This window comes from Lissotriton helveticus, chromosome 2_1 (assembly GCF_964261635.1).
Source record: "Lissotriton helveticus chromosome 2_1, aLisHel1.1, whole genome shotgun sequence".
Lineage (NCBI taxonomy): Eukaryota > Metazoa > Chordata > Amphibia > Caudata > Salamandridae > Lissotriton > Lissotriton helveticus.
In genome coordinates, this window is record NC_136059.1 from 1,960,987,029 (window position 1) to 1,961,014,406 (window position 27,378).

A 27,378-nucleotide genomic window follows, 5' to 3' on the forward strand; every position below is an offset into this window, starting at 1 on the left:
GTAACTGGCGCCCGGACTGACCTGGTCACCCCCTGGAGGACCGCTCCACCCGGCCTGAGGTTGAGCCCAGGGTACTCTCTTCCTCTTGCTTCTATTGGGCCTGGGTGGACTTGGGCTCCCGGAGCTGAGCATAGACGGTCTGGATGTCTGAGGCCTACCTTTCCCCCCTCCCCTGTGGGACCGCCGCCCACATCTGCCTGTGCCGGACTGACTTCTTGGAGGCGATGGGCAGAACTCGCACCCCACAGAACCTTGTCCCTCCTACCCAAACTAAAATGGACCAATTTACCACATCAGATCGGGATCCTGGCGGGCAGACACCTATCACACCTGGAGTCACTGGGGGTGATCTATCCACCATCCTTCAGGCGATAAGCACGTCACAGGCCTCGGTGGAGAACAAGATTGGAAAGGTGAGGGTGGATTTGGCTCTCATCCGCCAGGACCTGCACAACGCTACGGCTCGCATCACGGAGGCGGAATCCCGTATCTCCACGGCAGAAAACGACATTGGCCAACTTAAGATCCAGGTGGACGAAAATAGGTCGAGGAGGAACAACCTGCGCCTTCTGGGTTTTCCCGAGGGAGTGAAGCAAAGCCATGCTGATACGTTTGTAGAAACATGGGTGCGCTCCTTGATGCCCAAGGAGAGACTTTTGCCCTGGTTTGCCGTGGAGTGGGCCCACCGCTCCTTGGCTCCCAAACCTCCGCCTGGAGCTTCTACTCGACCCATAATCCTGAGAGTCTTTTATTTCCGGGACAGAGACGCTATCGTTGGGGCAGCCAGGGCTCATGGTCCACTGTAGTTTCAAAACACCAGAATTATGGTTTTCCCGGACTACTCCAGGGGGTGCAGACTCAACGCCGATCCTACGATGAAGTCAAACAAAAGCTCTGTGCCATGGGCCTCAGTTATGGTCTTCTCTTCCCAGCCCGGCTCAAGGTCATCTTCCAGGACAAGACATTCTTTTTTGACACCCCCCAAGTGGCCTGGACTTGGCTCACGGAGGAGCGGCCCCTTCTGACTCGACGGGCTCCCTCTCACGCCCAGCGGGTCCCCCCGCAGCCACACCCAACCTTGCCTAAGCCCCAGCGGCACCGGACTAGGTCCCGCAAGAATAACGACCGTCGGGGGGGGGGGGGGGATTCCATTCGTCGGATGTGCAAACTCCGCACTCTCCCTCCCAGGCTCCGACTCGGAAGTCCGCCTCCCCCAGTCCGACTACCTCACTGATCGACCTGAGCAGTATCCTGGACCCCTCTGAAACCCTGCGAGACGCCGTGTCAGATTCTGACCTGTCTAGGAGCCCTGCGATCCGTGGATCCTGTGAGGATGAGAACACCTGAGCTGCACCACTCAAGAACTTTGTATCTCACTTCCGTGAGGCTCCTGCAGTAAGACGTTCTCGAAATCCCCTCGACAGGGGGCGATCTAACTTTAATGTTTCCCTGAGTTTGGTGAACTACTTTCTAATTTAATCCCAGAACTTGCTTACAGTACTGGTTGCAACGTTGTCCTAACATGATTACAGCTGTTGAAGTATCTTTTATCCGGCTACATGGAGGGGGTCCATCTCTGCCATGTTCCTGTTCCGCTAACCATTTTTGCTTAGCATTTAACCTCACTGTGGGGTTGTTGGTTTGAATTGTTGTCTCTTTTCAGGGCGACAGATGCTTTCTCTTCAGAAGTGTGGGGCGGGTGGAGCTGGGGGCAAGGGAGAGCGGACGACCGTTGTCTCCCTACAGTATGTTGTTTGTAGCCGTCTACGGGCCGCTGTTTCCTGTTCTTATCAGTAGCCGCACTCACATGAATGCCTTCGCCGAAGACACGAGGCTCACCAGTTCACACACCTTCCACCCAGCGCCTCGGGCCGCGGAGGATTGTTTCTCTTGGGACCCGGGCACCTTCGCGCTTGGGTCCCCTCATCCACATACCACCCACCTCAATGGCATCCACCTTCAATAGGACCCTCCACATCCTCTACTGGAATGTCAATGGCCTACTTGACTGTATCAAACGTACTGCTGTTCTTTGTAGAGTCCACTGACACGTGCCTGACATCCTGTTTCCACAGGAAACACACCTCCTGGGCTCAAAATGCAACTTCCTCGTCCGATACGGGTTTGACAGGGTCTGGCACTCTGGCTTTACACGGGGTTCCCGGGGTAACCATAGTACTTAGGCGAGGGCTTCACTTTACCCTGGCCAGAGCCGAGATGGACACACAAGGCCTCTACGTGGCCCTGACAGGTACGATGGAAGGTCACCCTCTTAGTCTCCTGTGTACATACATCCCCCCGCCACCATGGCCTCTGCCCTTCGCTGCCTCACACCTGTGCTTTCCTCCTTCCCACAGGGCCTGACGGTTGTTGGGAGCGACTTTAACGCCGTCCTGCAACCTTCGCATGACACGACAGGCACTCTATTGACCCACCGCCTTGCCTCTGCAAAACGCCTATCTGATTGGTCCTCTGCCCTAGGTTTCTGCGATGCCTTGAGGGTGTAGAACATCCGCAAGAAACAATACACCCACACTTCGCCGGCCCACCACACCCACTCCCATATCGACATGTTCCTGCTGCCCACTACGGACTGTCAATTGATGTTCGGGGCCTCTATATTGCCCAGGGGTATCTCAGACCATTCCCCCGTTTCCATCTGTCTTGGGACCTACCTTACTGGCACCTGTGGAATATGGAGGATGAATGCTTGGTTCCTGCAGATGCCACATTTCTTAAGTCCCTCGGCAGGAACTGAGGCTTTATTTCTCAACCAATGCTGGTTCGGTTTCCTCGCCGGGAATGCTGTGGGAGGTCGGCAAGGACTTGGTATGGGGTATGGCCAGAGGCTTGGTTCACGCGAAGCGCATGAAGCAGTCCGCTTAACTTGTACAGCTGGAAGCCCAGGCGGGGCAGTTGGAGGGAGCCCAAACTACCGATGACAGCGACGACTCCACTCGGCAGCTTACACTGGTCCGCGAAGAGATTCGCCGGACCTCGCTGGAGTCCGCTAAAATGCTTTGGCGATCCTCGGTGGCACACGTCTATGGTTTGGGTGATAAAAATGGTAAATTACTTCATAATTTAGTGCCCTATCCCAAAGCTAACGGCATTATTCCCGAGATTCGGTCTGAGACCGGGATTCACCACGTCACGTCCCGCGCCATTGCCCAAACTTTCGCTAGATTTTACACGGCCCTCTATGCAGCCCACCCTCCTCGGACCTCCCTGGCGGATTTGTTGGCTGAGACCTGAACCCAGCTGCCCTGCCTTCCCCAGACTGTCTCAGAGACTCTGGACCTTCCTTTCACTCCAGAAGAGATACCTGGGGCTATTTCACTGTTGCACTCCGGCAAGACGCCCGGGCCCGACGTGACCCCCAAGAATATTACGCGTCCTACCGAGATGAATTGGTCCCCTACTTAACGGAGCTGTTTAATCACGTAGTAGACGAAGGGTCCTTCCCGCCCGAAACTGATGTTGTCATCCCAAAGACACAGCCTCCCTCCCTTGACTGTGCGGACTACCGCCCTATCTCTCTTATCAATACAGAGGTCCAAATCTTCGCCACTGCGGTGGCCCAATGGCTCCGTCCCCATCTGCCAGACCAATGCTGCTTCATGCCTGCCCGGGGCACCCGACATTGCATACGCTGCCTCCACTTTGGCCTTGCCCACCGCCATCACCTCACCCCATACCTGGCTCTGCTTTTCATAGATTTTGAAAAAGCATTTGATACGGTGGATTGGAGCTATCTCTAGGACGTGTTGGCGAGGATGGGTTTCGGCCCAACCGTTCAGACGCCTTATTCGGGTCCTTTACTCTATTCCCAAGGCACGTGTCCTCATTAATGGTGAGCTATCTAGATGTTCCCCATCGAGAGGGGCACCCGTCAAGGCTGCCCGCTCTCGCCGCTTCTATTCACGTTGGCGATGGAACCCCCGGCCTCCCTCATCCGTCAAACCCCTCATCCGTGGTTGTGCCTGGGATCGGGCTCAGATTGTCAAGATAGCTCTGTACGCAGATGACGTCCTCCTTTTCTTGGCGGACCCAGAGAGCTCTGATCCCAGATGCTTGGGTGCCCTTTCTGCCTTTGAACGGGTCTCTGGCCTCAGACTCAACCCGGCAAAATCCACCCTGGTCCCCCTACATCCATCCCTGGCATGCTTTGACAGCCAAACGACTATTCCTCTACGCAGGCAATCGTTCAAGTGCTTGGGTGTGTGGGTCCTCTCCTACCGGAACTCGAGTTGGTTCTGAACATTACACCCTTGGTCGCTAGGGCCAAGGCGGACCTCTGGAAATGGCAATCCCTCCCTCTCAACCCCCTGGGCAGGAGTGGCCTCTTTAAAATGATGGTCCTCCCCCGCTTCCTATACATCCTAAAAAATACCATCACTCATCTCCCAGTCAGCTGGTTTCGGGAATTAGATGGCATCTTCACCTGGTTTTTATGGGGAAGCGGGAGGCTGCGACTGTCTCTAGCACATTGCTGCATTCCCCCTTTGACGGAGGCATGGGGGTGACTAATCTTCACCTTTACTACCTGGCCACAAGGCTCATCGTGATCCACGACTGGTTCGCAGGCAGCTGGTCCTACCCGGCGTACCAAGTGGAACTCAGGTTAATAGACTTTGCGCAGATCCAAGCATACCTGTATGGGAGCCCCGTGCCACAGTCTCTGCCCCCGTCACCAGGACGGTGCTCATGGCCTGGTGCACAGCCCTCCGCTACGTAAAGTGGGACCGGAAACTCACCAAACAGACGCCCCTGTGCAGCGGAGCCTGGCTGGGGGAGGTCTCATCTCTCCAAGACTTCCATCGTTGTGATCTCGTTACTAGGAGACGTCTGGGTGGGGGACCATATCCGATCTTTTGCAGACCTACACAACGCCACTCCCTCCTTCCCTCCCAATTTTACAAGTAACCTACAACTCAGGCATGCCCACCACAAATATTCCATCTCCCACCTCTTTCCCTGAATTTAGCCCCTTGGAGGCATAGGCGATGATGGAGAACCTAGGTTCGGGGGTGGGGGGGTGTATGGGGGGGGGGGGGGTAATAATGTCACAGATTTACCGCTCCCTGGTGAACAATGGCCCCACGTCCCTAGATCGGCTCCGTGCTCGCTGGGAGGGGTGGCTGGGTCACCTGGAGGAGGTGGATTGGAAAGACGTCCTTATGCACTATGTCACTCATGCACTGCTTTTTAGGACATGGAAAATATCAATGAAGGAACCTATGTTAACTTAAGGGGTGGCACCCATATGTGGCTCTGTCGTCATGTCCAGAGGTGGGAGCGGAGGTACAACGAAGGCCACTGGCCCCCGCCTGCCAGCACGAATTAACTACTGCAAGTGCTTCTGGATTTAGTCTAGTGCCTAGAAAGATTCAGAAAGTGAGAAATCTACGTTTGAAGCATCCATCAAATTTAACTCACTCAGTGCAGCCTTTAATGCCATATTTACTTAATATTTCAATCACTGTAACCTAGTCCACTTTAACAAACTCTAGGCCACACTTTATTTTAAAGATGCCATCCAAACCTGTGATGTGTGCATTCTTCTTTTCTTTGTTAATTTTAATTAAACTGTAAAAGATACTACAGAGCAGCATAGCTTTTTCTTACTCATTATTTGCACTAGGCTGCTTTATACAAAGAAGGGATCTACTTCAACAAAGTAATCTGCATCCTTGCACCAGCCTCCTAGAAGGGGTGTCAATAACATAACTTGTTAAATTTGGCCAGCTATTTCCAAGTATTATGTTTTGCGACATACAGCTTGTTGGTTGTCACTCAATTTTCCCCAATTTTTGTATCATTTGGGACCCATTGTATTTTTTTGTTGGAAAGATACATCTAAGTTATCTACGTTAACATTGTGGAATTTTTATGCGATGAACACAGAATACGTAATGTTTCCTCATTAACATTATGTTAGGAAATCAAATCTGATTTATATTGGTTACCCTTTATCACCTATCTTTCCTCACAATCATTACCTTGATCATCTAATTCCTCTTTTTCTTTCTGTACTACTCCTCTTTTCTTTAAACCAGTTTGTCCTGCTTTACCTCTCACTCGTGCTCTCTTCTATTTTCTTTATATATACACTTTCCATATTACTTATGTTTTTCTCTTAAACAATTGCAATAACTCTGATATACAAGCTCGATTTCAAGTGTTTATTTTTTTGTTATTGCTTTGTGAATCTTCAATACAAAATATTTAACAAAAAAAAAGTATTGCAACATAATACTGATATGTATCAAGGAATAGGTGAGAGAAACAGTAAAAGTGTGGTTCGCGGAAGAGATCAGAGGGAGGTGCAGGTGTCACCCCATCTCATCACAGTCCAGACTTTTTAGTCAACAACACATTGATTGCTAAAATTCTTTAGCCCTAATGTATAATGAGCAAATCAAAGTTACAAGTTTGAGAATGCCAAGAGCTGAATAACCATGCATGCCTAAAGGTGTCAAACATGTTAGTTGGCTGCTGGCAGGAATTCAGAATGATGTGAATGGTAGTTGTGCACGTGCTAGAAGCCAGAGAGGGCTGAGCCAGGGCAGTGGAGAAGTGAAGGGGCTTGCAGAGAGGCACACAGGACATAGAAGGTACAGAGGCTGTAAAAGATGGTGTAGAGTAATAGTGTAAAACGATGTTATTGTCATTGTACTGTGCCAAATGGTCATAAGAGCCCCACTAAATTTACATACCATACCCCACGAAAACTTGACACCCCTGCTTCTGCACAAATGCCTTTAGTTTCCTTTCCTGCTCCTGTCTCTGGTCCTGACTCTCTACACCTCACCTTAATACAGTTGATTACACTCACGATCTAAACAGGGGATCCATAAAGAGGACATGACCGACCCTGGTGCATTCACTTCTGAGTCCGTTAACCATTGTTATAGGCAAATTACCTGTTCTCCTTACAAACGCTAATGATGGTGCTTCTTGTTCCTAACTTACAATTCACCATAATGATTTAGAAATCTCGTTAATGATTAACTGTTCATTTTCTTTGTATTTCCTTTACAGGCAAGCTGTTTTTATTGCAGTGCTTGTCAAAGTTGGTGTGATTTCTCACACAAACACCTGGGAGTGGAAAAATGTGGAAGGTGTAGCTACAGGATTGCAGGTACATTTACAAAAAATGTAATGCTTTATTAAGGTTTACATATAAAAACCATTGTACATATTATCCTATAGCATTTTAAGCATAGTCACCAAAAAGTTTCAAGTATGACAGAGTTCATAGCTTTCGGTTGCGAGGGAACTCACTCCCCGCCCACCCAGCCAAATAATATACAATGCCACACTTCCATTAAGACAGCCACCAGTATTTGTTTAGTCCTGAGATCCATTGAACAATTGAGTCAATCTCTCGTATTCCCGGACTATCAGCTGCAATAGTGGTGGTTACACTCCCCCTCGTATCAATGTATGTCTTACACAAAGCCCAAAAGTTCTTGGGTCGGCTTCGTGATTGGCAGCAGATCACTAAAATTTTCCGTTTGTGTACTACAGTACATCATATCATTCGACCACTGTGCAATCGTAGGGGTTGGGCCCCGTAGCCAACACATTGCACGTCACCGGCAGAAGTCCCATATCCGCCAGTCTGCGTACCCCTTTAGTTATAAGTTTGGAATACCCCAATAGCGGCCGTGATGGATCCAGGGGGAGAAGCTGTTCCACAATCCGTTCCAGTTTCTTAAGTATTAAGTCCTAAAATTTGGCTAACCCCGGACACAGCCACACCACGTGTATAAAGTCAGCTCTCTGTTCATTACATCTATCGCATTCAGCCCCATCCCTCAATCCGTATCTACTGAGTCTTTCCGGGGAGTAATATACCTTATTCAAGTATTTGAAGTGAAGGAGCCTGTGTCTACTATTCAGCGATATGCGTTTTGTACTAGTACAACAATAGGCCCACATTGCGTCGTCTATCTCCCTACCCAGGTCTCCCTGCCACGCCAGTCGGGCTTCAGTATAATGGTTTGCCCTGTCATCCATGCACAGCCTATAACTTCTGGAGACTATTCTTTGCGGCGACTCAGCCATGATAATATAGGATAAAGAGGGTACTTCCGGCGGCTCCGCCAGGACCTCACCCAGGATATGTGTTAAAGCGTGTGTGAAATTTAATAAGGGGAGTTACAACTATATCTCCCGTCGCTACCGGTTCCCAGTTCTTTGCGGTGCCCTCTTCGAATAAATCCCCGACTGTCCAAGCGCCTATGGAATTGAGCAACCTTGTAACTCCTCTCTCCCTGCAGGGGGGCAGCCAGTGGCACCATTCTAATAATGCATGCGGAGAGTACAGTATAGCCCCCGCCTGCATTTTCAGGAGATGATGCCAAGCATGTGTTGTGGCGTTCACCGAGTCTAACATCCCAATTCTGCGATCTGGAGAAAGGAATAGTAAAACTGGTAGAGGCTGAGGGGAAGCCACGGCCATCTCAATATGTAAGTGTGGGGTGTCCGACCGGCCATGCATCCACTGGGAAGCGTGTGCACTTTGGGCTGACCGATAGTACAGGTCCAAATCTGTGGCACCCAACCCTCCCATGTGATATGGCAGCGAAAGGACATCCCATCGAACACGTGCCTGCTTCCCTGCCCATGCCCATGCCAGCCTAATCATCAGAGATTTGAGTCAGCGAAAGAAAGAATCCGGGAGAACCATTGGAATATTATGGAACAGAAATAAAAAACAGGTGAGGACTACCATTTTCATTATGGAGACTCTGCCTAACAGAGACAGTGGCAGGTAATTCCAATTCTCCAAGTCATCCTCTAATCTGTCTATAGCCACCCCGTAATTTTCCCTGAACACCACCTCCGAATTCATATGAATTTTGATCCCAAGATACCTCACCTACTCAGTAGTCCACTGTAGTGGATAGTCGGGCTCAAACGGCACCGTAAAGGGCGTAACAGAAAATATGATGGATTTTGGCCAATTGACCTTCAGGCCAGACAAAGCCCCGACCTGTACCACCTCACGCAGCACAGAAGAAAGGTGCTGTGTAGGGTCACGCACATAGAGCAACGTATCGTCTGCGTAAGTGGAGACCATCAACTTATATTGCAAAATCTGATGCCCTAAAATCTGTGATATTCTTGTAGTGCGCAGACCAAGGGTTCACCAACCAGCTCATAGAGAATAGGAGACAACGGGCAGCCCTCCCGCCTACCTCTAGTTATGCGTATAGAGTCCGTCACCAAGTTACCAATTTTTACTCTAGCCCTAGGTGCACTGTATAATATCGCTAGCAACTGCAAAAAAACATCCCCAACCCCCATCCGCAGCAGGACCCGACGCATAAATGGCCATTCCATGGAGTCAAATGCTTTTTCCATATCCAGGAAAACCGCCACCGCTGGTATCTCCGGCCTGGTATGTTGCATAGCGCCGAACACAGTTCGTAAATTGAAAGTTAAGATCCTGTTTGGAACAAAACCTGCCTGTTCCGGTGCAACCAATAGCGGGACGAGCAGGACCAATCAACCAAAATCTTTGCAAAGAGTTTGGTATCTACATTAAGCAAGGAAAGCTTGCGGTAGGATGAGCACTCAGACGGTGGTTTGCCTGGTTTCAAGATAGCAACTATAATTACTTCGTTCATCGATGGGGGCATAGTGCCCGTGACACACATATCATCAAAAAGCGTAGCCAAATGATGGACCATTAAGTCTATAAATGCCTTATAAAAGGCCACCGTTAGGCCATCTCCCCCCCTGCGCGCTCCCTGACTTCATACCCGAAATGTCAGTATGATTTCTTCTTTCTCCACAGGCCTCATAAGGAATTCTCGGTGTGTGTTCCTAAGCCATGGGAATTTAATATACGTCAAATATTCTAATAGCTACGGAGCCGCTACTTCGAGTAGAATGCAGCTCTGAATAACAGTCCAGAAATCTCCCCGCTATCTCCACCTCTTCCAGCAGTGAGTTCCCATATGCAGATTTAATCTCTGTCACTATCGTCTTTTCCCGCTTCTTTTTTAGGAGCTGCGCTAGAACCGTTCCCGGCCTCTCCCCCTCGCTGTACGAACGCACAGTGGTGTATTTGCCTAGATGTTTAATTTACACATCTGCGGTGTCCTGATATTCCTCCAGCCGAGCATTGAGCTCAGATGTAAATACATCATTAGCTCCGTCCTGGAGACGGCTCTCAAGCCCCTTCAGCGTGTGCTCCAGATCCGACAATCTTTTATGGATCGCGTTCAGAACCCCAGCATGCTTGGACATCTTTATGCCACAAATATATACCTTAAATGCTTCCCAAAGGATCTGAAAACTGTCAACCGATCCTATATTAGTAGTGAAAAATATTTTGACTGCTTCCCCTAGCTCTTCTTTAAAAACCGTATCCAACAGTGAATAGGATGGGAACATCCACGTAAAGGGGGGAATGGATGTCTGTGTGGTTTCAAACACCAGCAACAACGGGGAGTGGTCCAAAAGTGTACGTGGATATACTTCACAATGCCAGACCCGATCCTGAATCCGTCTTGCGGCTAACCAATAATCTATGCAAGTATGTAGGTCATGGTGTAGGTCATGGTACGCTGAGTAGTGCGTATATCCCCCTTTCTCCGGATACCGCTGTCTCCACGTATTTAACAAGTCAAGTTGTATCATCAAGTGTGTGACTGCGTGCAGATGATGTAAGTGGACCTATCTATCTTTGGATTCAACATCAGATTGAAATCCCCACACCACAGCTGTTCTCCCGCTCCACACCCACCAACCGTCTCCAATAAGGAAGTATAAAAGGCGGGATTGTCGTAATTCGGGCCACAGACATTAACTAATAAAAGTTCCACTCCCTTCCCTCTACATCTAGAGATCACACAGCGCCCCTCCTTGTCAGTGTATAGTGGCTCTAGCTTGAGAAAAGACCTGGCGTTTATCCACATAAGCACCCCTTGCGCATGTGTAGTGAAACTTGCTGCATGTACATCTCCTAACAAGCCCTTGTAGCGCAGCATGGGGCTATCTTGTGGTAGGTGTGTCCCCTGCAAGGTCGCCACGTCAATATTATATCTCGCTAAATAGGCTAGGACCTTCCTCAGCTTTCTATGATCATTAAGGCCTCTCACATTCCACGTGAGCGCTCTAATCTTGCAATTGGGGACATTCTGTCCCACAACAGGTCTGTCATGGTGGAAAGTGGTTTCTATAATCTGTCACTGCTTACCATTATGTTATCATCATGTGTACCGACCATCCACCTAGTGGCGACGTACCTATAGGTTAAAATCTTCCATCTCAAACCCCTTCCGCCCACGTCAGACTATCCCCAACTTCGCCAGGCCGTAATACCCCGCAATTCCCCCCACTATACTTTATCAATCAAACATACGTTTCTGCAACTCTTAGGAAATCCAAAAACAAATATCAAGCCCTCCTTCTCCACCCCTCCCACCATAAAGCTTCCCCAAGAAGTGTGCTAAACTCATGGGCGGATGTTTGCACAACACGTAGGAAACTAGTTCCAAACCAACAAAGTCCACACCTGCGCTCCATGTAGCCAATATGCAACCTCTGCAGTTGGTCCCACCGCCCCCCCAGCACCACTCGTCCTCACTCACCCAGCTAGTCATGGCATTCCCATCGGGTAGCACAAAAATCGTAGGACCACGAAACAGCACTCCCGTACCCGTCACAAAAACTGACATAGCTTAAACAATAAAGCATCAAATGAACATTTCCACAATTCCCAATCCATTCCCAGCAACCATCTCCCAATGGGTTCCTCCTATCTGTGGCTTTAGCAGTTTCCGCATTCAGTCTTGCTCATCTAATTGTCCTCCAACAGCACCCTCCTCGAGACCTCACTCCGGGCTGCAGCGTTTCTCCTTAGTCCACTCTTTCAGGGCCTTCTGCAGTGTCTTCGGATCAGTAAAAATATGTGATTCACCCTGTCTGTTGACTCGCAGTCTAACTGGGTACAGCATGGCGTAGTCAAGGTGGAGGTCACGCAGCTGGCGCTTCAGTGGGGCAAACTGCTTGTGGGCCTCCTGCACCCAGATTGTGAAGTACGGGTACAGGGAGATGTTGGAGCCTTCATACTGCAGTTACTGTTTCTTCCTGGCAGCTTTCAGCGCTGAGTCTCCGTCCCGGTAGTTGAGCAGTTTCCCAATGATCGTTCTCGGGAGGGGGACTCCAGGCACCGGGCGCGGACCCAGCGAGCGATTGTGCTCTTTCAACGACAAAAATGGGAGAGAATGTTTCACTTCCCAAAAGCGGAACTTTCATCTGTTCGACAGACTTCTCACTGTTGCCAGTTGGGGTTGACTCCGGAAGACCCGTAATTCACAAATTGTTCCTACGAGAGCGCGCTTCCAAGTCCTCCACCCTATCTTGGAGAATTTGCAACACTCTCCCCATATGCTTATGTTCAGTGTCCATGGTCGTCTGTGCTTCCTCAACCTCCTTAATCCATCGTTCTGACATGTCGAGTCTCTCCGCATGCTTGTCGACGCGTTCTGACATTCTGTCCATTCTGTAGGAGAGGGAGTCTATCTTAGTACCCTAGTGTGAAAAACTGCTTTGTAAGCCTTTCTCCATTGCTTCGAGCATCGAACGAATATCACCCTCCACATCTTCATTTGCTGGGTCTGGCGGATTATCGCCATCTTCCAAGGCGGTATCTTTTCCTTTTGTCTTCTTTTGCTCAAAAGCGAGTTTAGGTTGCGACATGCCGACTCTGCCCATTGTGCTATATATTCGATTCCCTCCGCAGTTTCTGGAGCAGCCTTCTATGCAGACATGTAGCACCTTTAGTCCAAATCCACAGTGAGCAATTCGTACTTCCCCCTTCTTCTACTCTGAGGGGTGATCAGCTAGTATCCGGGGCCCGTACTCCTCTTGTTGCTGTTGCGACTCCCAGCTACCGGGCCTCAGCACCTCCAAACAGTCTTTCAATATACTCTTCACTTGGGCACTGCACGCATGGGAGCGCAGTACTGATGTCGCGTCCCTCAAGAGCCAAGGTGTCTATCCAGCAGTCTACTGCCGCGTACAGTCACTTACCGCACCTCAGACGCAAGGTACTCTCCACCTCTGTCTCAACTGTTATAGGTTCTTCACGCTGTATCCATCAAGGAATGCGTGCTTCTGCTGTTCCTGACATGCGTCACAGAATTTTCCTTGTCCGTGGGGCGCATACACCGAGGGCACTACAACACAGCGCTAATACCACACACGAAATGGATCTTCCAGTGCCTTAAAGACCATACCAATATTGTGGCCTGACTCCCAGCACTGCCAGGGTGCCAGCATTAGTAGCCTTTCGATAGCGCACATTCAAGGAGCAGCCCCTGTACTACATCTGGTGCTTCCAACACTCCCTGGTGGATCTCAGTGGCCGTATGTAACTTCGGGGCCTTAACATCAGTTGCTTCAGCTCGCTACCCTATCCACATTGAACTTGCTTATGTATCCCCAGGCACCGCCACAACGCTCACCGCCGTCAGTCTCCTCAATCCGCCTCCAGCTATCGGGCCCGCAACGCAGGGGAGAACCGCCTCCGATGTCAGCAATATGGCGTCTCGCAGGCCCCTGACTGCCTCCCCGCCGTTGAAGCGTTCGGCGTCCTTCACCAGCTATGCAGATCAGGGCACAAACAAACCACAGCCTCTCTTTACTCCAGGGGTCTGTCAAACTGCCGCTCACATTCTTTCCTCGTGTGCTGGCTGTCTGCGCACTCTCACCAGCTGCACCCGCCGTATCTTCCGACGCCGGTTCCCCAGTCGGCTGTGTTTCACACTCAAGGCCAGGGATGCGGGCCCAGTGCAGGAACCTCCCCCTCCGGCAGCCGGCTCTCTCACTGAGCGGGGCGTAGAATGCTCCTGGACGGCTCCTCCTGTCCCCCAGTCTCTCCGCTGACTTTCAGAGATCAGGTAGGGGCAGATGCAGGATTAATGGCGAATATTGAGTTGGCTACGCAGAGCTGTCGGCTCAGGCGGCCATTACCATTCCGAGCAAGCTCCGCCCCCCGGACATTTTTTTTTTTACCTAAGGAATAAATAGTTTCATATTGGCTCTGTAAGGTATTGAAAGAATTGTTCTCCTGGGTACTTGGAACAGAAGAAAGAATGCCTCTACTTGGATACAGTAGTTTCCCTGTATTTTTAAACTTGACTGTCTTGAAGAGGAAACACAAGTGGTTATGCGGTTAGATTAGTTAGTGTTTCTTTTGAATTGGAGCAATAACCTGTTCTACTTTTTGTTGCTTTGCAACGATTTGTTTGTTATAATTGAGCTAACCTCCACAGTAACCTAGAAGTCCACTTTATTATAACTTCTCTAGTTCAAATTTTGAGGGGCATTTTCTGATGTATGATGGGAGTTGGTTCAAGAATATCATTGCCTGAAAGTCAAAGCTTCTGTCTGCACCAACACTGATTAGCTTTATAATAAAGAACAGTTGATAGTAAGAATATACAAGGGAACTGACTTTTATCTCTCTGTTGATGGAGACCTGTTACGTACAGTAATATTTACAATAGGCTCTGAGTAGCTCATTGCTTCCCAATTATTGGCTTTTTTTCAATCTCAGTTGCTTGTATCTTAGTTGATGGCTTTTCTTCTGCCTGTTGTATTTCTCGCCCCCATTGTAGCATAGCTTCTAAACCATTTGATGGATGGCTTGTATCATTCGACGGCACCATACCGAGGAATTCATGTTTACTTTTGTTTAGAGTGCATGTGCTTTATCTTAAATGTTCAACTTTCCTATCACACCTCCTTGTTCCTTTGTCCCTTGACAAATGAAATCATTGATTATATTTAAATGACAATAATGTTGAAATTATTGATGTGATTAGCCAACGATTCTGATATCTGTAAGCTTTTCGAAAAATTACAAAATAAATTTAATATTTTAGAAGTGAAGCACTTTTGATGTTAATTTGAAAAAGAAACATTTTATTTGTAGTCACCCAAAGGACGGATGATGAAGGGGTAGGTCACTTATGGAGAACTGGCCGCTATACACAATTGAACAATAGATCTTTTTGTTAGCCCTTTGTTCTGAAGGTTGCGCAACTAGGGTTTTAGGTAGCCATGGAGGGGTGGGTGAAGGGTCTTGCTGCAGGCTAGGCTCTGTGGCCAACTCCAACTCCCCGGATCAGCATAGCCAAAGGCCATGCACAGCGGAGAAAAGGTTCAGTCTGTAGGGTAAGCCTACCTCCCAACCGCTATTGTTTCATGCAGAGTTTAGTGTGACTCCACACCTTGATACAACCTCCACTGTGTATGTCCTAAGTATATAGTAATAGTTGCTTCTTGTGGAGAAATGGGTGTAGAACCCTGGGTACAGGCTAAACCCTGTGTCAAACTTGTCCTACGTATGGCTGAAGATTGTGAGCAGTCCAACACTATATATGTATATGTGTGTGTGTAGATATGTATATGTATGCATGTGTACGTATGCATATGTATGTACATGTGTGCATGTATAACGTATGTATATGTATGCCTGTGCATGTATGTGTATGTATGTATGCATGCATGTATGTGTATGTATGCATGTATGTATATGTATGTGCATTTATATATAATATATATATGTGTGTGTGTGTGTGAGTGATCACGCCCCGAGTGCCTACCCGACAGGAGAGGTGGTGCGGACTGTAAATGAGTGCCCAAATGGGGTTTATTCTATAAGCCCCAGAAAAAAAACGCACCTGTGAAGCTTGAAGAGACGCTTCCCAAGATAGTGCCACCTCTCAATTGACCGGGTGTGGAGAGAAGCAACTGTTGCCTCTCAGGGAACCGAGTGGTCCAGACGTACCGGAGTGCACCCCCACCCGGGTGTCCTGCCGTGGGGACAAGACTGTCCTTACACACATCTGTGTCGCTGCCTCTTCTTGCTGCTGAGATTGGGCGGCAAGGCAGATTGCGCTGTGTGGAGAAGTGCAAGGAGAAGCCCGGGACGAGGCTTGGGGAGTCCCTGGCAACTAAAACAACGAGAAAGGGATATTGGCTGAGTGAGAAGTGCTCCCCGGGAGACTGCACTTGAACTCGGTGGGTGGCAGGCTATGAGCATTCTGGATATGCAACCCCCGACCGGGTCGGGCCTGCTTGGAGGGGCAGACACAAGCAGCTGATTTAGAAAAGGAACAGGGAAAGAGGCAGGCGGAACTGGAGCAGAGCAGACAACCCAGGGCCCTGCCTAAAACTTTGCGAGGTGAGCCTGCATGCGAAAGCAGTGAGCGGCCCGCAGGGGCACAAAAATACCCATACTTGAAGTAGAGGGGTGTCGGTCGGCGCAATGATGAGCAATGATGATCCCCCGCACTGCACCCCCTCCTATTCCTGCGTGTTAAGACGGGGGATGGAGGGCCGGGACTGAAGGAGGGAAGGGCCACAACGACCACACCCAGGAGTGCCGGCCAGGCAAAGGAAGAACAAGCCTGCCAACACAGAGTGGCTAACGGGCCCACGGGAGAAACGGAAGGCCCAAACTGTGGGAAAGCACCAGAACCACCCAAGACCACATAGAACAGGCACCCACCCATTGTAAGGCAGGAAAGGACAGACTGCCCGATATGGTGAATGAAGAGAGATCCTAGGCCAGGATAAGACACAAGGAGCGGACCGCGGGTGCAGGGGGCCCACCAGGTCTTCCGCACCTCCCGAGTCGCCACCCTGGGATGCACGGCCACGCAGGGTGCTCTGACAGAACGATAGAGACCCAAAGGATCCTAAAGGAGTGTTCAAATAGCGGCCTGGTGGACTGACCACCCCGTTTTGGATGCTTGTGACAGGCAAAAGAGATAAATAACCCTTGTCCCCCAGTCTCCTGCTGGCGAATTGCACACAATATTTTACACAATCTGACCACACATCTGGGGTTGGACTGCTGGGCGGGCAAGGCACAAGGGAGGAAATAGCTGACCCTGACCGGTCACAAAACCTGCATCAGATAATAATGACCCCAAGCATCCCAAATAGAGGAAAATGGATCGATTCACGCAAGTCCTAATGCCTCAGGCGGAGGCCGCAGAGGCCGCGCAGCCGCCCTCCGACACGGCCGTGCTACTTCAGAAAATACAAAGCTCCAAAGAGGCGCTAGAAGGGGAAATCGAGAAGGTCTGCTCAGAGGTTGCTCTCCTATGCCAAGACCTACACAAAGTGTCAGAGCGACATGGTTAAAGACCTTCAAAAGAAGAGTGATGAACCTCCGAAGCACCACTGCAGATAAGATGTGGCGGCTGGAAGTTGCAGGAGACCGGGCACGGAGGAATAATCTCTGATTCGGGGGCTTCCGGGGGAGAGTGGAGGGGACCAACGTACGGGCATTCCTGGCGACCTGGCTCAGGGATATAATCTCTTCAGAAAACTTTTCATCATGCTTTGTCATAGAGCTGGCACACCGCACACTGGGAGACCCGCCCACATCGATCATCGCAAAATTCCTTAATTTCTTAGACCGAGGCATGATTCAGCACAAAATGCGCCACAAAGGAGAGTTTAAACATGAAAACTCCAAGGACATTTTTTTATTTTTTTTATTTGAGTTTTATGTAGCACTGGCTAGACCCAGAAGTATCAGAGCGCTTTACATAAGGTTCCACAAAGTTACAAAATTACATCAGTTAGAAGTTACATCAGTTACTAGAAAAACATTTCAAGAGCGTAGAAGACGAGATAAATGGAGCTTAGAAGAGAAAGGGGGTAGGGTAAAGGGGTAGGAGAGAAATAGAATGGAGAGACGAAGGAGAGTCTGCCCAAAGTCCGGCTGGGTAGGTGACGGCTGAGGGGGAAGTCCACAGCCCATCTCCTCTATCAGATAGCTCCACTAGGCATTGACCAAAAAGCGCTGAACATTTGACTCTGTCAAAGCTAAACTCAGGGCACTTCGCATACAATGTATGCATCTTTTCCTGGGGGAAATGCACTTCTTCCACTCCCCTGATGATGCATAGGCCGGGTAGAGGAAAGACTGGTCCTCCACCCTTCGAGGGAGGCCACAATAGAGCAACATAGAGTTCAGCCGGCAGAGAAAAGTCCCCATGCCCTTCTGCTTGGGAATTGCAGAAATTAACTAAAAAGTTGCCGTGCAAGAGAAGAAAAGCCCTACACCTTAAGAAAAGCAACTCAAAAACAGAGACGTACGGCAGACACGGACGGGGACCAGGTCAGTGATGGGGCTGGGGTTGTAGGAAGAGCCACATCTTCTGACATCCACACCGGGATGTCCCCCGAACGAGAAACTGCACACCCATTGGCTGCTGAGATTGCAGCTCTGGAGGGAGATCGAGAAGTAGGGACGCAGGTAATACTGGGCGAACCGCCAGACCCGGCCGTCCCAGGGACTGACACTTGAACACCATAGAATGGGCTCAGCAGGTACAAGCACAAGCCCCAAGTCAACAGACCAAGTTACTCTATTTTAGAGCTGATTTACTGGTTGGTTCAAAATGCATTAAGTGTTTTGAAAGGTTGACAACTGAGTGGGTCCGCGAGGTCGTAGACGACAGACCTCTCTATCCTCGCTGGTGAATAGTTCCTTCTCCAAGATGATGGGGCTTGAAGCTAAGGGTGGGTTATGAGGGGTGGGCAGGGCTGTTAATGGGATGTCCCATGGGTTTTGGTTATGGTACGCCGTTGTCGTTTACTTATGTGTTAGTTGCAAAGGCCATCACAGGAGGAAGTCCCTATTGGGAAGATCGGGAAGCTGAGATCTAATCCCACCTACAAGGGGTGGGACTCGGACAGGTCTTATGGCTGTAGATACCCTAGCCTGAGCCATAGAGTTCAGTGTTGACATGGAATGGTAACCGACTCGGCGATAAAATTACAAGGGGACTGGTGATGCAATTCATAAAAAGGATACACCCTGATATAGTAATGCTCCAGGAAACGTACCTACAGGGCACACAATATACATTTCTTGGTCGGGGAACATACACAGTATTGGCACACGCAGGATTTACCAATGGGTCACAGGGAGTCGCTATACTGATTAAGAAATCTCCCCCCTTTAAAACAACATGTCTCTGGCAGGATCGCATGGGCAGATATGTGGGAGTTATGTGGCAAATGGGCAGGAGAGAGGTGACCCTAATATGTGTCTATGCACTTCCAAACTCCAGGCACCCACTCTTAGTAAAATCACAGAAATTCCACTAGAAACGCCGTGAACTCTCCATGTAATTGGGGAGGCGGGGGGGGGACTTCAATGATAACATGAACCTGTTTCTGAACCGCTCCGGGGGAGCTGGATGGTCTACGGCCATAACCCCACTGTCATGATTCGCCAATGCGCTTGGATTGGTTGACCTGTGGCAGTGAGAACATCCCCAAAACACACAATTCTACTACTCTGGCACACATAATGTATATTCCAGGCTAGATTATGTCTTGGTACCTGGGGACGAATTAAAGGAGATGGGAAGGGCAGACTATTTTGGTGAGGGGTTTCTCTGCTCACTTCCCACTTATAGTACAAATAGGTACACGGGCCCCAGATCTAAAAGAGAATGACGTCTCGGCACCTAGGACTTACAATGCAGGAAAATCATGAAGGGGCTACGAGCCAACACAGAAATTTATTTCTGGGAAAATGAGAACTCAGTGCCTGCGCGATAGGGCCCAAAACCGCATCTCGTGGGCAAAGAAAAAAAGGGGTTAAATCCCTAGAAGGCCTAGTACACCTAATACTACACCTTGAAAGCCAGCAATTCAAGATAGGGACCTCAAGCTAGTCCGGCAACTTGACACACTGAGACAAAATTACAGGGACATAGCAATGCAAAATGCTAAAAAGCAGAAACTATATGAGGTGGGTGACAAGGCTGGGAAACTGCTGGCCTGGCTCAGCAAAAAGGAACAACAAAATAGATAAATACGGGAGATTGCAGAGAGCCAGGATAACACTTACACTACAGACACCCAGAAAGTCTGGGCATTCGCTGGCTACTACCGAGATTTTTGTAAAGCCCGCAGCATCGGTACGAAGATCGGAATCCAGAACTACCTGGCATGGATTCAGACCCCGGTGCTGGGTGAAGAAGAGTTGCATGACCTAGACACTGACATAACCCTGAAAGAAAAACAAGAGACAGTGGCGAAATTGAGACAGGGGAAGACACCAGGCCCTAACAGACTATGTAAGCACTGCATAGACCTCCTCGGTCCCCACTTGTTGTGCCCGTTTAAAGACGCACATAAAGAGTGCGTTTATTATGCATGATTAATTAAAATCGTTGCATACCCATGATGATAAAAATTCCATAAAGAGGGTATCCTACCACTAGACAGAAGGTCGGCAATGATTCTAGTAATACATGGTAAACCACACAATAGGTGCGACTCGTATCGTCCCATCTTCCTACTAAATACGAAAGATAAAATATTAGCAACAATCCTTGCTACCCGTCTTCTTAAATTTATTTAATCTCTTGTTCACATCGACCAATCGGGCTTCATGCACCGGCGCACTACGAGACTAAATCTTCATAGGGCCCACACCTATATCATGGAAGAGAAAGGCAATGATACATCACACATATTCCTATTGTTGGATGCCGATTAAGCGTTCGATGCATTGGCTGTTTTTAGAATGCACACTGGCCAAGTTTGGCATAGACTCCAACTTCCACAGCTGGAAATGGCGTAACACAGGGGACAACTTCCGCCCAGAACTCTGGCCGGAGAGCCACCGATTTAGTCCGTAGGGGGTCCGTCCGCATACCTTGCGGGGGAGGGGGGGGCTCAAGTTTCATTACACCAGTGCAGCTGAATAGCACTACTTTATAACATGCCGACCCCCACAGTTCAAGTAAACGGGAGGACATTGGCACACTTCCCCATCAGACGAGGGACGAGACAACGAAATCCTCTGTCACCACTTCTCTTCGCACTCACTCTTGAGTCCCTTGCTTGCCACCTCCAACAACACCCAGAAATTCATGGTTTTAAGATAACACTCAAAAGCGAGGAGGTAGAAAAGATGTCCCTCTACGCTGACGATGTTCTGTATATCACTAACCTTAAATCTACTCTCCCAGCCCTGTTCGACACTATAGAGGAGTACAGACAACACTCCGGATATAAAATAAACTGGAATAACTGGAATAAGTCCACGCTTTATAGCCCAGGCATAACCCCAGATAGGTTGCCGCTGCCTGGAAACCTTTGAGTGGCACAGGAAGGCTTTCAGTATCTAGGAATTTTCATCACCCCACACAGAGAGAGATGCCCACACCGCAACCTGGGAAAGGTCCTGCAGAACTTCAAACAAGAGGCGGAGAGATAGAGAGAGATCTCCCTCTCTTTGCTCGGAACAGCAGCTATTTTCAAAATGATTACCCTGCCACAGCTACTCAATATTCTCCAGAACACATACCACCTCCTCCATCGATTAGTCCTCATCTTATCCCCATTAACGAATGGACACACTGGGCGCAAGACCACCCCACATACCGACTATAAAGAGAACTGATGGCGCCAAGCACACGCCTACACTACGTTTATGGCAGGAGGGGTACTTCTCAACTACTGCCAGCAACAAGAGTCACCATAGAGGCATGGGAGAGAGCAACAAATGCCATTGGGTGGGTAATCGGGGCACAAAGGCTACGCCGCTCTGAGAAGGGTAGGGTTCAGAGAGCTGCAGAAATTAAAGGGTTTTGAGGCATGGGATCTCCTGGGCATTTCCACAATTGGGGATATCCTGGAAAGAGGGACACTGAAAACCTGGCCTAAAATGAGTCGGGAATATGGACTATATAGATCTCAAATCATCAAGTATGCACAGCTGCGCCATGCGTGGCAGACACAGGACATCCCCGTGTACGCTCCACCAGAGGGAAGACTACTGCAGGAAGAGCTCGTAGAGAAGGCAGTCTCCCTCACATATAAAACCATAAAGAGCAAACCAGACAATTTAAATGCCAAGGAATAGGTGGGAGAAAGACATAGGCCTTTGGAAGACACAGATTGGGAGGCAGCCTTAATGCATCTCAGAGAGAGCCATTAACGCAAGGCTACACCTCGTACAATACAAGATTCTACATAGAGTGTACTATGGCAGGAAGAAGCTCCACATGGGCAGGTCAGAAACACAAATCTGCCTCACATGTAAAGACACTAAAGGTGATTTCTGTCATACGATATAGTTATGTCCCACCATAGAAGCCTGAGTGGCCATTATTGGAACATTAGGGCTTCACTACCACTTAACCGCTTAACCCCGGATACATTGTCCTGAGGATACTGAGCGAGGTAGATGTTCCGAGGACACAAATGCTCTTTGCCTCCCTTTGTCTGGTGGTGGCAAAATGTGATGTGGCCAGGTGCTGGTGGGTGGTGGCAACTCCTATGGTGCACGATTGGATCAGGGGTATGGAGCTATATATGGCCTCCAAGCCACATACCTGAGCAGAACGTGCCCTAGAAAATCTGATAGAGTTTGGGGGCCATGGAGACGATACTATGGACTAGACCTCTCGGACACTGTACAATGATGATGAAGCATGTCACCAACTAGGTTGGTGAGTGAGGGGTCTTCTAAAGGACAAAATCTGTCCCCTATTGTGTGGCACTGTGTGCACCTCGATATCCTCTAGATAGAGGCATTGTATAGCCTCTAGGGGGTACTCCTCCATTTGTTGTTGAACACTGTACAAGACCCCATTGTGCCGTCAGCCGAAGAAGAGACTGAGACCGAACACAGACTAACACTAGTCTAGAGCATCACACAAAGACTGTCCTCATAGACTACAACTATTATAAGCTAACCCCAACAAGGCAAACTAGGGAGGATGGTATTTTGTCAATGATGCCTATTTTTTATGAGACTGACGTGGATTTGTCACTTGTATGCATTTTTCTTATGCAAAATAAAAAAATACATTGTGAAGGGGAAAGATGGTGGACAACTGAGAAGCGCTTCTTTGTCTCTCCAACCCTGCCACCAAATCAGCACAGTTAAGCGCCCTTCCTGTCATACATGAGCGCTCCTTTGGCCTCGTCCGGACTGCGGATGCTGTGAGGAACCGAGAGGGAGGCTGAGAGATCTGCCAGATGTGGATGGATAGTCCACACTGGAACGACTGCTGTAGGTGAAGCCCGTGCTCAGCGGCAAGATGGCGGCAGCCCGCCCTGGCTAACGAGTGTGTTCTGGCTGAGCTCCCACGCCCGGCTGCTGCTGAGTGGAGTAACCATGTAGCTCACCACATCCTGTCTGTGATTGTGCCTCACATGCTAATCCTGTGGCCGTCAACGAGGTGAGGCCTGCCGAAAGAGACCCGTCCAACTTGGCACCTGCCACTTGGAGAGTGGCTGGACTCCCAGCCCCGGGCAGCTGACCCATGAGAGCTTTGTGGTCCCGTGCCAGCAACTCTCCTACCAGCTCATAACTCACTAGGAGGGGGGAGCGGATGAAAGTGCCCCCAGCAGCTTAAGAGAGAAAATGTCCCTTTTGGCATGGTTACCCCCCACTTTTCTGCCTGACATCTGATGCAACCTGACTTGATTTGCCCTGGTTCTCTGACAGTCAGGGTGCCAGGGCCTGTGTTCTTTCTCAAAACTGTACCTTTGTATCCACAATCTCTGGCTACAGATAAGCTGCTTGTAAAATGTACCATGGGTACCAAGGGCACTGTGACCAAGGAAGGTCTCTAAAGGCTGCAACACCTATTGTGCCACCCTTAGAGGCCCTGTACATTAACATCAACACACTGACATTGCAGGCTGCATATTTGTAATGCAGAGAAAAGTGAAGAGTCAACATGGCACACATCCCTGTGTGCCAGGCCTACCCTCCACTGCCTAAGGCCTAGGTAAGGCATCCTTCTAGCAGGGTGCACTAGCCCTCAGGTGAGGGTACAGTGGCATGAGCCCTGTACGCCTACAGTCTCTAAGTCCATTCTACTACATTCCAAGTGTAGTAAAGCCATGAAGAGTATATTGTCTGGGAGTTGGTTATTACGAACCCCAATGCCCCATAATAGCTTTACTAAAACCTGGGTAGTTTGGTTTCAAACTCCTCCGCACATTAAACCCACACTGATGCTAGTGTGGGATTTCATGTAAAATGCTCTCAGTTGGCATCTTAGAGATGCTTCCTGAAAAACAACCAGCCCTAGTGTGGTTCCTGAATGGCTGCACGCTGTTTGCCTCAACCAGACAGGTTTCTGGACCCCTGGTTAGGGAGCCTCCGCTCACTGGGTCCATAAACAAGACTTAGTAGGTATGGAAGTATCCATGGTATGAGGTCTATACGAGACCAGAAAAACCTGCAGTTGACTGGAATCTTCATATGTTGTTGTTTTATATTTGTATGTCAATTTAAAAATGAACTGGTGTAAGAGTCCAAATCTAGCATCAATAGAGCGAAGCATTGATTGAGTATTTAAGAAATCTTTGCATCGATCTGCAGTGTTTTATACATAGTCTTGATTGAAATAAAGATCACATACAGACCAGGAAATGCGTTTAATTGGTTTGGCCGCTGAAATGACTGTATTAGCTCAGTATTCTCCAGGAAATAAAGAATGACTTCTCTGGGTTTTCTTGAGGTAGATGCATCAAAAGGATGTCCCAGTCTGTGCTCTCATTGAATGTTAAGTGATGGCCTGTCTGATAAATTAAGAAATTTAGGAAGAAAACTTTTAAAGAATGTAATAGGATTCGTTCTCTCCGTCCCCTCCGGGGGACCCTAAATGCACAAGTTATTATTGCTGCTTCGATTTTCAAGATCATCAACATGCTTCTGTAGGTTGAGGACTTGTGACTAAAGAGAATTCATTATGAGGGAAGACTCAGTAAGGTTTGTAATTTGATGCTCCGCAGCGGTCATCCACTCCTCTATATGAGACCATTGATCCCCAAGAGATTGTAGTGTAGTACTTGTCGCTTCCATATAAGGGCATAAGGCCCTAATCTCTTCCAACAGAAGGTCCATTGAAGCAATTGGAGACGGTTTTGTATTGAAAGGCGGATCTTTTTTGGGTCTTTTATTTAAAGACTTATTTGAAGTTAGTTGTGAAGAAGTTGAAGTAGAAGTTGCTGATGACTCAGAGGAATTATTTCTGTGTGAAAAAAGCAAAGGTCCTCCATCATAATGTCTTCGGACCACAGTGGGATGTTTGAGGTATTTAAAAGACTCAGTCTTCAGAGGTTAAGTCTTGCAAGCTTGCCCATGTACCAAGGTAACCAAAAAACGGTATATAGAAACAGCAGGTTATAAATAATCGGTAGACACCTGCAGACCCCAGGTAGGAGGGAAGGAACAGCAAAATTGTGAAGTTTCCACTTTAAAATAGGAGGAAGTTGAGGTATGGAATAACTCCCTACAGATGCATGGAAATATAAAAAGTCACACTTTCATTTTTTTTGTTTATTAAACCTATAAATGTTTATTTGTTTCCACTTGAAAATAGGAGGAAGTCCAGATATCTGTGCGGAATTGTAAAAAATCACAGTCTTTAAATACAGTCTATTCAAAGCCACATAGAAGCCATGAAGAAACAACAACTTAACTGGTGTGTGTTGACATTTAGCAAGCAACAAAACCAGGCAAAGTACTCAAGTAGAAAGTTTTGTGTGTTAGCCAGGAGAACATCCAGGCACATGAGTGAAACTAGATGACTAAGCATATTGTTGCGGGTGATTATAATTGTCACATTCCTCATGAAATGAAAGGTATTTCACTTGCCTGTTCAAAAGGGAGGTGCTATTGATTTAAGATGAGGTGTGGGCCTTTCAGAAAACCTCCTGTTAACATTAAGGAGGATTATATGCATGAGGGAGGAATGTCTAGCAACGAGCACTGTTTCTATCACTCCGATCCTGAACAAAATGGCAGGCGTCTCTGAAGAAAGAGAGAGAGAGACGCTCGGCCGATCTGAAGCAAGGCGCGCCTCCTGGTGCAGAAAAAGGCTGGCATGGTCCCTCTCAACAGCAAGGGGTTGTGAAGAAGTGAAGTCGTCGCTGGAAACGGCCGCAACAATCCTCTTTGTGCACGCCGGCCATGGAGCTTCATGGAGATGCCGTTTTCTTCCTTGGGTGGTTAGCCACGCCCCTCAACTCTCTGGGATTTAAAAGAGGTGTACAAAAGGGTGGGCAATAAAAATAACTAAGTGGATGTGCTTTAATATTGGCATGTTGACTTGTTAGGGGAGAGAGACAGTGTAGCATTCTTCTGGTAAATTAGGATTTTTTGAAAATAATAATAATTCAGTCACCTATAGAGGTTTTCAAGCCTGTCCTTATCCATGACACTCTTAACTGTCAGAATCGCAGCCCAAAGATTACATGCCCACCTGCAGTACTTCCTAAGCCAGTGGACTACTTTATTCAGGAGGAAGGCATGAGTTTCTGTCTGACAGGTCGAACGTTCTGGGGCATTTTTAAGCACAATAATATATTTGGTGCATCTGGGGATGCTTACCATGAGCACTGTTTTGGTTGAGAGCACAATTGGGTTGAAAATGCCTAGACTCACTATGGGGGATCTGGGACCCCGGGGAAAACGGACAGTCGAAAATGGCCCTTTGAGCGCCACCATATGAATGTGGCCTGAATATCGGCTGGCCTCCTTGTGGAATATTTATCCTTCACCCTCCTCTCTGGACCTACCACTTCAAAGGTAGGTTTACGATCGAAGCGGGCAGGGGGCCACTACTGTGGCTGAGGATAAGGATGAAACAGATTTTTGGGACTTTTAATGGATCACTGCCAGAAATGGCAGTGAGCCATTAAATTAATGGCAGATTAGGATTTTCCACCCCTGAAACCTTGCAAACAGACTCTAGTTTTAAATCAAGATCTTTTATCTTAGACAAGATTGTAGAACAGGAAATATTAAATAGGATTTCCAAGTTGTCCAATCTCCTTATACACCTATCACAGTACTCTTTTAAATTATCTTCAAGTTTGGATAAAGTTGGTGGCATCTTCTTGCCTAGGGGTCTGGCAGGCATCTTCCTTTGGGCTTTTGGAAGAGACACTGCTGGTTTAGTCTGTTTGGAGGTAGGGCATTTAGTTCTTGGGGGTTCCTTTCTTCTCATTTGGTGGGGGGAGTGGGAGGGGTAGCTTTTAGAAACATTGGAGATCTCTAAGATAGTTTGAGCTTCTAAATCATCAACAATGCCCAGATTACTAACATTTGGAACGACTAAGTCCTGAATATGAGGATACATTACCTCCTGTTGGGAGTCAGGGAATTGTATTCTGTTTTGCCCTATTCCTCTCCATTTTGCCTTTTCTGCTAACTTTCTGCTCGCTGTTTTGCCCTCTTCTGCCCTGTTTTGCCTTTTCGTCCGTCTATTTTAACCTTTTTTTGCTCATTTTTCAACCCCCTGGCCTTGTGTGCTCTCTGTTTTGCCCTCAACTGCT

General features: G+C 48.4%; 1 protein-coding gene across 1 annotated transcript in view; it reads left to right on the forward strand.

The window, feature by feature from the left end:
- TMEM184C (transmembrane protein 184C) overlaps positions 1-27,378 on the forward strand; it is a 197,588-nt gene that overhangs the window by 158,089 nt on the left and 12,121 nt on the right. The window contains exon 8 of the mRNA XM_078676898.1: positions 7,045-7,144. Coding sequence (XP_078533024.1) covers positions 7,045-7,144 — 100 coding nt within the window. The remainder of the gene's footprint in view (positions 1-7,044; positions 7,145-27,378) is intronic.